General features: G+C 36.5%; 1 protein-coding gene across 2 annotated transcripts in view; it reads left to right on the top strand.

Annotated features, from left to right (window-relative positions):
* dock2.L (dedicator of cytokinesis 2 L homeolog) overlaps window positions 1-14,700 on the top strand; it is a 313,170-nt gene that overhangs the window by 80,745 nt on the left and 217,725 nt on the right. For both annotated transcript variants that reach the window (XM_018252117.2, XM_041586149.1), the window contains exon 23: window positions 13,923-14,031. In XM_018252117.2, the coding sequence (XP_018107606.1) occupies window positions 13,923-14,031 (109 nt within the window). The remainder of the gene's footprint in view (window positions 1-13,922; window positions 14,032-14,700) is intronic.

Here is a 14,700-nt window from a genome sequence, read left to right as displayed (position 1 = left end):
AATATAGGTGGTCAGGAGACGACCACATCAATAGCTGATGCATTCCTCCATTTTAAAGTTTATTCTTAAACCAATAAATGTATTTTTTTTTAGCTTTGTTTATTGTGTGTAGGCTGCCATCTCATTTCGCCTGGTCATGTGCTTTCAGAAGGAGCTAGCACTGCACATTGGAATTGCTTTCAAATACACTATTGTGTCTCCTACTCAACGTAACTGAAGGAGTAGCGACTTGGGTTAGCCAGACTTGGATTTTTACTATTGAATGCTGTTCTCATATCTACCATTAGATGGGAACATTTTAAGAAATGCAGGTGTCAGGAATCTGGTTACATTCCCATTGTTCTTCTGATGGGCTGCTAGGGAACGGGAGGTGGGATGATATCACTCCAACTTGCAGTGCAGCAGTAAAGAGTGAAATTTATCAGAGCACAAGTCATGTGACTGAGGGCGCCTGGGAAACTAACATGTCTAGCCCCATGTCAGATTTCAAAATTAAATATAAATAGTTTTTTTATAATAGATTTTAAGGCAGGATTCTGTTGGAGGAGCACTATTAACTAAAGCATTTAGTAGAAAACATGTTTTCCCACGAATCCCTTTGAGATTATCCTCCCCTAAAACAGATAGTAGTCCAAGACACTTACCGAGAGCCAAAACTCTGAGTTCTGTAAATGAAAGGTATGATCACTAGTTTGACTTTTTTTTTTATCATTTGGTGTGACATTTTGTTAACAAACTCCAACAATAATTTACCTTAGTTTTACATTTTCAAAGTTATACTTTTGCCATGAATAGATTTAATTTGCAGACAGTCCCTCCGACATAACCAAGTACAGAAAGGAAAGACTGTTTATAGAATTTGAATCAGGTTTAGTAAAATGATGTATGATGTATTTTTATTAATAAGTGTTTGCAAGTCTGATTTCAAATTTATGTGGCTTTCGTACAGGGAAAATGTTATGTAATATGTCTTCTTGACATTCAAAAGATTTTTTTTCTGACTGGGTAAAAATATTTTTCTCGAGAAAATGACTGTCACCTCGGATGGCCTGTACATGGGAGCTTTCCCTTTTGTTGTGCGAGATGCTTGTCGATTTCTGAAACTGAACATTATTTCTCGTAATAAATACAGCACTCCCAGGTGTGAGATAAGATTGCTTCTTGCCGTGGCTCCATCTCATTTTTTATATGTGTAATGTGCATTGGTTTACTAAACACACTCGTGTGCAGGAAAATTGTAAGTAGATAATACCATACTGCTGGCCTGGCAGTGCTTATACTCTCAAATATTATTTAGTAATTAGAAATTAGTAAGACAGAATGTGCAATTTAACATAAACAGGTTAATTATTAATATAATAGTATGTAAGCCGTATGATCTTTTTGTTCCGTGGAATACAGAATTAAGGTAGCTGTGAGAGCCAACTTCAAAGGCTGTCATTGCACATTTTATGGGATCGTATAAATGTTTCTACAAGTTGCAGGGGAGGCATGATTATGCCTATGAAATTACAGCTACAGCTGCCGGGGTGGAGTTTTCCACATGTACCAACGGTTATGTCAGCTTTTCACTCGGCAAACTATTTATGATGGCTTTTGTTAATGCAGGGAAGACTCATAGAATGGAACAATGCTGTGTTTGATGGCAAATATGACAAAATTGCGAGGAGCTGACCGATAGTTTATGGCTGTGAGAACAGATCCAAAGCTGAGAGAGAAAGAGAGAGAGATATTATTTGCTGTTGAGATGTGAGACACACAACTACTGGTTTGCTGTAATCATCAGGTGAAAAGGCAATAGTAGTCATTTTTAAGCATTACCAGTGTGCATTAGCATTGCTTTAAATAAACAAATTATCCTGAGGGAATCAGGGCTTGTGACATAAGATGTCCTGTATATGCAGTAACTATTTGATTGATCAAAGCAGTGATCCCCAACCAGTAGCTTGTGAGCAATAAGTTACTCTCCAACCCCTTGGATGTTGCTCCCAGTGGCCACAGAGCAGGAACTTATTTTTGAATTCCAGGCTTGGAGACAGGTTTTGATTGTATATAAACCAGGGCTACTGCCAAACAGAGCCTCAATGTAGGCTGACAATCCACATAGGGGTTACCAAATGGCAAATCACAGCACTTATTTGGCACCCCAAAAAATTTGTCTCATGCTTGTTTTGTTCTCCAACTCCTTTTACTTCTGAATGTTGCTCACGGGTTCAAAAGGTTGGGGATCGCTGGATCATAGAATGGAGTGCAAAGAGCTCTACCTAACTCTCATTCAACTCTGCCTGCATCTGGCACACAGCAAAGGTGGTGGGTGGCACACGGGTGTCCCCTGAGAATTCCCCCTTTTTGCACATCAATTAGACATACAGACTAAGGAGCATCAGGGGCTAAAAGGCACAGGAGAACCTGCACAGACTATTGCACAGACTATTGCAGCCATTGCAAAAGAAGGAAATGTTACGGTGCCATTGGCCAAGGATGGGCCCTGTATAAATAAGTGATATACATTATGGCTCCTTGACATGGGGTTTATAGCTGAAATATTCCCTCACTTTTGGAATTTGCCTTGGTCTTATTGTAAAATGTGGGATATGTGAGAAATTGGAATCCTGCAGAAAATGCAATCACTTATTAAAGCAGCTAAACCATACTAAGAACTGTATCATTTTGAATTATACCACATGGTCATCCCTCCAAATGACATAACATTTTGTAAGTACAAGAGAACAGAGATGATAATGTTCCTTTGGGAAAAAATGCACCCAAACACTAGGGGGCCGATTCATCAAGAGTCGAATATCGAGGGTTAATTAACCCTCGATATTCGACTGGGAACTAAAATCGTTCAACTTCGAATATCGAAGTCGAACGATTTTGCGCAAATCCTGCGATCGATCGATCGAAGGATTTTTCGTTCGATCGATTCGAAGGATTTTAATCCAACGATCGAAGGAAAATCCTTCGATCAAAAAATCACAGGCAAGCCTATGGGGACCTTCCCCATAGGCTAAGATTGACTTCGGTAGGTTTTATCTACCGAAGTAGGTGGTCGAAGTATTTTTTAAAGAGACAGTACTTCGATTATCGAATGGTCGAATAGTCGAACGATTTTTACTTCGAATCGTTCGAATCGTTCGACTTCGATTGAATTTAACCAATTCGATGGTCGAAGTACCCAAAAAATACTTCGAAATTCGAAGTTTTTTACATTCGAATTCTTCACTCGAATTTTGTAAATCTGCCCCTAAGGGTCCCATTTATGATTGCCCAAGCTTTCATGCTCAGGAATCATAAAGGAAACCACAAATGAGTTTACTAATCATGTTGTTTCGTGCTAAAAAAATTCTCTGCACTCTTCCTAAATTTGCCTGAACAAGATTTTTTAATGTAAAACTTCAGCAACTTAAAACTTATCAAGATTGAAAACTATTTTCCTTGTGTGCTTAATAAACTCACGTGGGGTTTACTTGCTGAGTAGTGATGGACGAATAAATTCGTCAGGCATGAACACACTGTGAATTTCCACGTTTCGCTGGCAGCGAGTACTGTTGCGAAAATTCTCTGGCGAAAAATCCACCACTACAAATAAAATTGACGTGCGTCAGAATAGTCACAAGCATAAATTATTTGGATCCCATTGACTTCAATGCATTTGGACAAAATAGTTGTATGTATAAAAATTGCATTTTGAAAAATTTTCATAGATTTGCCCATCACTATTGCTGAATATAAAAGTGAGAGTTTTTAAAGTCAATATGATATCAGGAAAGGTCATATTTCCTATAAAAGATGGTTAACAGTATACAGTCTTACTTAAGAATTTAAACCTACTGATGCATTGACAAAAAGAAAAGAATAAATTCTGTAACAAACCGAGACATGCTCTTGCGTGAAAGGACAATTAACTTCTTTACAGGCACCTACCTGGCTGCTGCTGGTGGAGAGAGATATTTCAGTGCCTGGCAATTCTTCCTCAGTATAAGGAGATATTGAGGGTAATTAAGCATACAGTGTGCTTTTTAGGTTTGTAAAAGGGAAACTATCATTAGATGTTTTATACTCTTATTTACATTTTAACAGTTTTTTAAGTGGTGTATAATGCAGTGTAAAGCATTCTTATTCTGCCCAAGTAACGTTTTAATATTGCTTTCTTTATTGTAACCATTGTTATTTAATGCATGTAATACATTTTAGTGAATGTGTTGGGATGTTGCAGCACAATGGAAGGTAGAGGTTATCTGTTCTACTGTTGTACAATGGCATTTAAAGAGCCAATCACATTTAGGGTTTGTTCAACTTCAGTTTTAGCATTCACTGTGGTTAAATGTATTACATCATATACTTTTACTTTATTATGGGTACAAAAAAGAAAGCTTTACAGTATAATACCAACATAATTACTATTTCCTATACACTATATATTTACTCCACTGCGTTTTTACTCATAGTGGAGTACCTTATTAGATGTACAGTATATGCTGGGGAATGGTGACAATGTGAAACGTGCAGAAAGAGGAAAGGGTCTGGTCCTGGGAATTGTGCAGAAGAATAGAAAAGCTTGAGTAGCAGCTGGTCAAATAGTAACACAGTTATGGCAATTTCAAGGTCATTAATAAACAAAAACGCAACAGGCCAAGAATAGACCCCTGCAGTACTCCAATACAGCATTGTTTCAATTAGAAAATGTTCAATTTACCACCATTCTATGTAATCTATCTTTCAGCCAGTTCTCTATCCAAGTACAAATATTATGTTCCAGGCCGATATTTCTTCATTTATTCAGTAACTTTCTGTGTGGTACTGTATTAAGTCTAGGTTTGTGCTCAACTCCTCATAGAAGGCCATTAGATTAGTCTAGCAAAATTACATAGGAAATATAAGGCATAGAGCAGAGAATGGGATGGAGAAGAAGCAGTCTGGTTCTGGAGTTGTTCAAGAGAGTAATATATTTTGTAAAAATGAATAAATAATAATAATAATGCTGCATAAAACTTTGTACATTAAGATCTGATGTTCTTGCTGCTACTGTTTTACATGGAGAGAAAACTGGTTAGATCATGTACAGAGGGTGGTTAACAATGGTGCATTCTCTATATGGAGTAGGGTACTTAGTAGGGGTGTGGAGGTCTGTATTGGGTCCATTTTTATTTCATTTGTTTATTAATGACTTGGGGATGGGTATTATTAGTTAAAACATCAGTATCAGAGTTTGCTGATGACTATACGTTGCAGGACAGTTAATGAATTCTTTCAGGTTGTGGCATCCTTCTTGCAGCTTCCGGATAAATGTTTAACCTGTAAGGGATATAAAAATATGTAAACCACTTATACCCTTAATGCATCTAGGTTAGGCAAACCCTTGAAAGAGAAGAACCAATGGGTGGCTGTGAATAACAGACATGACACTTTAGCAACAAGAAGGGCCAGCAAGGCTTTCAGCTGTTTAAAAAGGGGTATAAACTGATGGAAGTGGTGGCTAATTCGTCCTCTTTACAAAGCACTGCTAAGGCCACATCAAGAAAATGCAGTGCAGTTTTGGCCTCCAGTGCTCAAAATGGAGACTATTTTATATAGAGAAATCCAAATAAGAGTGACTAAGCTGGTAAAGGGTATGGAAGGTCTCCGTTATGAGGACAATCTGGCCAAGCTGGGATGGTAGAAAAGAGAGTAAAATATATCAGGGTACAACAACAAACAGTCTGACACTATAGATCCTTCCAGCGGTCAAAAGGGCATCCACTGAGGGAGATAGGAGGTTCCATCTTATGATACCACATACAGAATTTTTATAGTGAGAAGTTGTGAAGTTGTGGAACATCCTCCCTTAAGTGGTTGCACTGACAGATACATTAGATAGGTTCAAGAAAGGGTTGGATGGCTTTTCAGCATGGGGAAAAATATAGTAACTGAAATTAGCTCTTAGCACAGCTATCCAGAGACTGGCCCAGTTACCACCTTGAAACAGGATTGTATTTTTCTGCCGCAAATCAGAGAGGACTCAGATGGAGTTTTTCTCCAGTGGTTTAAATAGATACTACTGGATCCCACAGCAAATTCAATTTAGAGCCCCAAAACATTGGTAAGTTGATCTATTCTACCAAGATATATAAAAAATGCTCTTCAAATGGATTGCCAGAAATTTTTGACTGTGATATCCATCTTGTAGTTATAAAACTGGTAATAAAAACTATTGAAACGACATGGCTCATTAATTATGGCCTTACTGGGGTCCATACACTCCTGGGCCCCCTGCAACCGCAGGATCTGCTTACTCTGTTGTTAAATCCCTGTATATCTATCTTCTATCTATCTATCTATCTATCTATCTATCTATCATCTATCTATTTCTATCATCTATCTATCTATCTATCTATCTATCTATCATCTATCTATCTATCTATCTATCTATCATCTATCTATCTATCTATCTATCATCTTTCTATCTATCATCTATCTCTATCATTTATCTATCTATCATCTATCTATCTCTATCATTTATTTATCTATCTATCTATCTATATATCTATCTATCTATCTATCTATCTATCTATCATCTATCTCTATCATTTATCTATCTATCATCTATCTATCTATCTATCTATCTATCTATCTATCTATCTATCTATCTATCTATCATCTATCTCTATCATTTATCTATCTATCATCTATCTATCTCTATCATTTATCTATCTATCTATCTATCTATCTATCTATCTATCATCTATCTCTATCATTTATCTATCTATCATCTATCTACCTCTATCATTTATCTATCTATCTATCTATCTATCTATCTATCTATCTATCTATCTATCTATCTATCTATCTATCTATCATCTATCTCTATCATTTATCTATCTATCATCTATCTACCTCTATCATTTATCTCTATCATTTATCTATCTATCATCTATCTACCTCTATCATTTATCTCTCTCTCTCTCTCTCTCTCTCTCTCTCTCTCTCTCTCTCTCTCTCTCTCTCTCTCTCTCTCTCTCTCTCTCTCTCTCTCTATCTATCTTTTTTTTGCCTAGTGGAAAATCACAGCATGGCAGAAATGTCAAATCTCTAGTTTTTGACTAGGGTTACTGAGTTTGTAGGAACTAAAGCTAGGGCATGAGCTTCACAGATCCTAAGATGTTATTATCATTATTGTGAATAGATTTACAGTGTGCAAGAGCTTTCACTGCTGAAAAAGCCCATAGGGTAACTATGGAATCAAATAACCTTTTCTTTCCCAGAGGGTCCATAAAATGTCATGCATAGCCCCCTGCTGCTTAAGCTCCGCTGTGAAACTTTAATATTCCTTGGTCTGCGTGTGCCAAATAGATGTACAAAAATAAAATATACCTTACCGCAGCTACTTAAAGTCCTTCCCTAAATCACGGTGCTTCTAACGCTCTCTTTCAATGTTCCCTTTGTCCTAAAAAGATTGATTATATATCTGGAGATGAAAAACTGGTCTTTGCTAAGTAATATAAATAATTCAAGAGAACATATAAAATGATAGCTCCAGCCACATCTGGCGTAGTGTAAAAAAAGGCATTCAACATTGTCACACTGGAGCAAGGTGAGTAGGTTTCCTGGAACAGACATTTGCACATAGAATGAAATGCCATAGTGAGCACAGCTGGGGAAGGTTCCTCCTTTAATATTGTGCTGGGCTTGCCAGCTATCTCACTCTTTTCACAGCTGAGAATGTAGGATGAAAGGTTCTATAAACATGGCATGTGGTGCTGGATACCTTTCTTACTCAGCTGGAAGTGCTTTCTATCTTATAACTATCCCTGTTTAAAAGTAAAGCCTAAGCACTGGGCAAATATTGAATTCATACCCCTGATACATGTATCTACAAATACTAATAATCTTTTTGTTTTTGATTAAATTAGAAAAAAAATCAATGAATTAAAATAAAATCGCCACATTATAGGATTGAAATTGGTAATTCCACATTAAGGCAGAGAAGCCTGTAACTAATAACATACTTTAATATATATATGCATACAGTTATGGGACCTGTTATCCAGAATGCTTGGGACCTAGGTTTTTCCAGATAAGGGGTCTTTCCATAATTTGGTTCACCATGTGATACATCTACTAAAAATTTTTTTAAGCATTAGTTAAACCCAATAGGATTATTTTACCTCCAATAAGGATTAATTATATCTTATTTGGGATCAATTAAAAGGCACGGTTTTATTATTACAGAGATAAAGGAAATCATTTTTAAAAATCTGAATTGTTTGATTAAAATCGAGTCTATGGAAATGGCCATTCCCTAATTCGTAACCTTTTGGATAACGGATCACATACCTGTATTTGTTTTTTTGTTTTTTTTAATGACCAAACCCATACTCCCATTTCTCAGTAAAGCTAAGATTTGTCACATCATTTATTAACGCAGGTACGAAATTGCTTAAATGTAGTTACCCATAGCAACCAATAAAATGTTTGCATTTGTTTTTATGCAGCAGTCTAATTGGTTGTATGGGTAACTGCACTTCTGCAATGTAGCACCTATGTTAGCCCTATATATAAATCTGCTAAAAATCACATTAAATAAATCTAATATACTGGTTTTGCCTCCAATAAAAAATAATTATATATTACTTGGGATCAAGTACAAGTTACTGTTTTATTATTACAGAAAAAAATTAAATAATTTTTAAAAAATTGAGTCTATGGGGGATGGCCTTCCTTTAATTAGGATATATATATATATATATATATATATATATATATATATATATATATATATATATATACATATATATATATATATATATACATACTGTTCGGAATAGATATAATTTTAATTATAAACTGCATTTCCTACAGTTAAATCAAGAGTGTACTGCACAGTGCTTAAATTCCCTGCCTTCCAAGGGCACAGATCACATTAAGCAAATATAATGAGAGTTTATATAATGATGGTTCAGGTTTTATCTATGGCCAGTTTTCTTGTATAACATCATTCTTGCCCATATATTATTAGTTCCCCTTCAAAGAATATATTTATTATACTTCTTCATTACATTAAAGGGCTTGTAGATTAAGCTTTGTGTATAAGTGCTGCAGAATATGTAAGTGCTATGTAAATAAGCATAATAAAGAAGAAATATAAACTATCATTCAAATAAAATGGTAATGTAAAGACTGAGAACGTTGCATATCAAACTATACATTTGGCTTTAGACAATATGGCAATAGAAGTCTAAACAAGAAGTGAATAGTCACCAGTGACAAATACATTGGACTAATCCAATACATGTATTAATTTAAAAGTATGAAAGTCTCTCTCTCTCTCTCTCTCTCTCTGGAATGGGACATGATTGCATATAGCAGTGGTCCTAAACCTTTTTTTTACCTGTGAGCCACATTCAGAGACTGGAATATGAATAGGAGAGGGACTGATTAGAAAGAAGTTATAAATAGTAGCAGTAACAATACATGTGTAGCCTTAAAGCGGACCTGTTACCCAAACATAAAAATCTGTATAATAAAAGTCCTTTCCAAATAATTCTTTTTTTTTTCATTAAAACAGCCATACTTGTTATAAATGCATTTAAAGATTTCAGCTGTCAATCATATTTCACTTTCCATTCTGCATTTCGTACATGTTGCTGCGCTCCCCACACCCCCCCCCCCTTGTTCACAGTCTATAATAGTGTCACCAATGCAAAGGCATGGGTTTCAGGTCCCCCATTCTGGTGCATAAACTAGATTTTGAGGTGTTACAATGCTTGTCTTAATAACAGTGTCCACAAAATGGCTGCTGCCTGCTTGCTGCGGTGGTGAATTCCAAGGCTGACTGCAACCAAGATTTAAATAATTTATATAGTGTAAGTAAAGTTTATTATGCTTAATAAACACATTAGATAAGAATCTGGAATTAATTCTTAGGGTGGCAGGTCCCCTTTAAAGAACATTTGTTTTTAAGATGGGTCAGTGACCCTCATTTGAAAGCTAAAATGAGTCAGAGGAAGAAAGCTAATTAAAAAACTATAAAAGCATAAATAAATAATTGCGTGCTTAGAATTGGCAATTATATAACAAACTAAAAGTTAACCCTTTGAGAAAATATATAAGTTGCTTTAAAAGTATTTGAGGTGGGATCTTGCTATCAACAAAGAAGCATCTATCTATTATAAAGCTATACATCTACAGGAACTTGCTTTATGCTGCTCATTGTGGCAGTCGGAAATCTTCATAGACCCTCAAGGAAGCTTGAAATTGATCTTTATTTACACATGGCCACTCAGCAGATGCTGACAAAGGATGGACACAATCCCAGCCTATCAAATGCTAATTTTGTATTATGCCGATACAGTCAGGGGAGTGTTGTTTCAGCACAGTTTTAGGATAGTTTGGCCTGCTCATAGCACATAATGATTATTTTTAGAAATCCTGATATGAATCTTTAATGTTATATATTTCACTGCAAAGGCCACTCTGAGAAAGATGGAGCAGGGAAATGTGCAGAAAGCTGCTGGGGAGATTATCCGGCTAATGATATTCTGCAGCCTATACAATCTCTTGGAAGAAACCGTAAACTTTTTTTTTCCCCCGTGGAATTATAATCACAAAGGTGTGTGAACGGGTTCATTTATCACTGAAAATAAATTAAGAGCAATCTCAGATCTGAAAAAGGTGTAATATATAATATATAATATATTTATATATATATATTGCTTTTAGATTTCAGTGTATCTTAGCTGCTGTCAAGCACTTTCGCACTTTACAAAGATTTATGGACACTAATAGCACAGTTTCCAATCTAACTTTAACAGCGCCAACAACTTTTTGTTCAGAAATAGAGCAATTAAGTCGCTTCTAAATGATTGGCGAATAGATTCGGCAGGCACAAATTCTCTGCGAATTTCCATGTTTTCAACTGCAGCGAAAATTCACCAGTGAAAAATTAGTTGCGTGTCAAAAAAGTTGCACTCATAAAATTGTTGCGTGACACCATTGACTTTAATGCATTTGGGCAAAATAGTCGCGCATATAACGGTAGGACTCCACAAGCGTTTTTGTCGCGATCCGACGCGTGCAGCATGTGCATCCGACAGTCGTCAACGCTGCAACATCATGCGACAATTCTATTACTTACCTTATTTTTGTCGGATAGCGACAAAAAACGCTTGTGGAGTCCTACCCTAAAAATTGTTGCTCGCTTCAAAATTGACGTGCGTCAAAGTTATTTTGACGCCCATTGACTTCAATGCGTTTTGCGAGTTTTTCATTGAAGCGAAACGGCACAGATTCACCCATCACTAGTCACTTCTGGCCAATTGTTACTAATTTAAAATAAAATCAGTATTTAAATGCATGTTCACGTTTTCATTAAGGTATTCATGGTGAGTTCTTTTTATTCTGTTTTCCAAGGTGATTGTTTTAAATTCTGTGAGCACAAACCAGCAAAAGAAATTAGGGGTCATTTATGACTGCAAGCAAAGTTGCTCCCTATTGATTAAATGTACTTGCATCACAATGCCCTCTTCACACTAACATAGAGTTGTGCTCTGCGCTGATCAGTCCTTACTGCCTCCTGTTGCAAATCAAGTGCTGCCGGGACCCTGGAACTACCACCACCTCCAGAACAGGTGATAGCTCCATGGTTCACTACTGCGGTCTGCATCAATAGTACGTAATTTATTCGCAGCAAAATTCCACATTTTGCCATCTGCAATTTTGTTTCACGAAAATGCAGCAAAAATTTGCTGCAACAAAAAAGTCGCCAAGACAAAAATGTCACAGAGACTAAAAAAAGGTCGCCATAAGAAAAAAAAACACCCATTGACTTTAATGCATTGCCTATACTTTACTTATGTGAGGTCTACTTTTAGTGATGTGTCCCATTATGATCTACATCCATAAAAGCATTGTTAGCAGTGTCGGAATGGGATGCCAGGGGTCCACCAGAAAAGCTTAGGCTGAGGGCCCACTTTCAAATCTTTTATACCTCCTCTCCTCACTCAACCTCTTTATTCTCCTAGTCTCTTTTCTCTACATACTATACTCTATTCTTCCATTGTTAAGCCTCTTCTCTGTTCTCAAAAAGAAATAGGACATGACCATGAAATAGGCCAAATGGTTAGAAGCAAGAGGCCCTCTGACCCCTGGGCCCACCGGGAGTTCTCCTGGTATCCCGGTGGGCCAGTCCAACACTAATTGTTAGCACTCTGTTCCATGGAACATATCACTTTAATATTATATTGATTTATGAGAGAATTTATTGTATATTGCTCTATTTAACAAACAACTATTTCTTATGTAACCTTAACATAATAAATATCAGAATGAACAGCATAAAACAGGAGGGTGATTTAGACTTGTTGACAGTGTCTTGAGATCTACTGATCACCAAATAAAGGTCTACTGGTAGATCCCGATCTACCTTTTGGGCAGCCCTGCTTTAATGCATTTGGACAAAAAAGCCGCCACAAGAAAAAAAACGCCCATTAACATTAATGCATTTGGACAAAAGAGTCGCCAAGACAAATAAAGTCATCACAAGAATAAAAGCTCATTGACTTTAATGCATTTGGAGCAAAACGTATTTTTGTCGCCACTTGACTTCAATGCATTTTGCATTGCATAAATTCGCCAGGCATTGTAAAATTCACTGCCCACAAATGTTTTGTGTAAACTGCATCGAAAATTCTCCCGGGGAAAATGCGCTGCAACAAAAAAATTGTCACACGTATAAGTCGTCACGCGCATAAAAATTGTCATGCGTCAAAATTATTCGGACGCCCATTGACTTGGACTAAATATTTGCATGTATAAAATTCTCGCTCACGTCAAAAATTGACACGTGTCAAAAACATTCAATGTGTATCGCAAATTTGCATTGAACAGATTCGCCCATCACTAGTTACCCCTTCTTCTACCAGTCCTCGTTTGAAGGACTTTCACTATAGAAATCCCTTAGGAGCATATTTATCAAAGGTGGAGGTGAATTTTGGAATGAAAAAAATTTGAATTTTGAGCTATTTTTTGTGTACTTCGACTAGGGAATAGTCCAAATTCGATTCAAATTTGAAAAAAATTAAAAATTCGAATATCGACTTAACCATAAGCCATCCTAAAGCTGACGAATTTCTGTTTTAGCCTGAATGCGCTATTAATTCAATTCGTACGATTTGAATTCGGCCGACTATGGACCTATTTGATCAAAAACGGACCTAAACAATCAGGGAAAAAACATGGAGATTGTTAATGACCCCTATTGTTTCTACACTTCAAACAGTCAAAATAAACAGTAATTGTTTGTTCACACTACAAACTCCCCGGAGTGCGGTTTGTTGAATATGGTTTATGTAATTATTTTTTAGACCAGCACCAAGGCATTTTTTGATCTTGGTTGTGATGCAGCAGGCTGGACTTATAATATATATATATATATATATATTATATATATATATATATATATATATATATATATATATATATATATATATATATATATATATATGTGATTCATTTTCATAAGCTACAGGTTTATGAAAGTCAATAAATACCTTGTTTTTATCGCCATGTGATTCCATGCATGTGACATGTCAGTGCAGAAGGTAATGGAACTGAACGTGAAATTGCAGGTACAAACTGTATGTATCCAACGGTTGGATGAAGACGCAGCGTGTGACGTTCACATCTGCAATTTCAAGTTCGGTTCCATTATCTTCTGCGCATCCGACACGTTGCTTGCGTGTCTTTGAATGTTGACAAATTGGACATCAATATGCCGCAGAGTTCAGAAGAAATACAATTTCGGTTTGTAAGGTTGCAAGGCATTGAGAATATCCCTTTGATTCCTTGCTGTACAAACAGAACACAAAATGGATATGTAAGTCGCAACACAATAAAAATAAAAAATAAAAATGATTGCATCTTTTTTTTATTTTTTTACGCAGGCTGTATGAATGCAAGGAGCAGAATGAATTTGAGGAGTCAATGAGGAACCTTTTTGAATCTATTAATAACCTAATGGAGAGTGAGCACAAAACTACAATTTTACTACAGGTTCGTTCATGTATTCCCATGTAAAATTGAATGCATTATGGGTTACATGTTCTTTGTCGAGCTGCTTTATGTTATACAATTTGTACCGGTATGGGAACGCTTATTCGGAAACCTGTTATCCAGAAGCCTCTGAATTACAGAAAGGCCATCTCCCTTAGACTCCATTTTATCCAAATAATCCAAATCTTTTAAAAGATTTCTCTGTAAAAGAAAGCCTTCTGAAAACAGAAGTTATTTATTTGCCTCATGCCATATACATAGCACTGCCTTAATACCACAAATGAGATTTTAAATCTCACATGGGCTGAGACATGAAAATCACTTATTTATGTCCCTTTGGCCAACTGTGCATCTAGAAGCTGCCTTTGAAGCTGCGCTCCTCTGCGTTCCGGTTTTATGTGTTCAGCCGCAGGGGAGCGCAAGAGTAGACGCATTCAGTTTTTTTCAATGGGGCTGTACTCACACAGACGCATGTAGGCACTGAACGCAGGTTGAGACGCAACATGCTGCATTTTTCCTGCGTTCAGTGCCTACATGCGCCTGTGTGAGTACAGCCCCATTGAAAAACAACTGAATGCGTCTACTCCTGCGCTCTCCGACTGAACGCATAAAACCGGAACGCAGAGGAGCGCTGCTTCAAACGCTCGTCTGTAAGAGCCCTAATAGTTC

Source organism: Xenopus laevis, chromosome 3L (genome assembly GCF_017654675.1).
Source record: "Xenopus laevis strain J_2021 chromosome 3L, Xenopus_laevis_v10.1, whole genome shotgun sequence".
NCBI classification, from domain to species: Eukaryota; Metazoa; Chordata; class Amphibia; order Anura; family Pipidae; genus Xenopus; species Xenopus laevis.
This window is presented reverse-complemented; position numbering and strand designations above follow the sequence as displayed.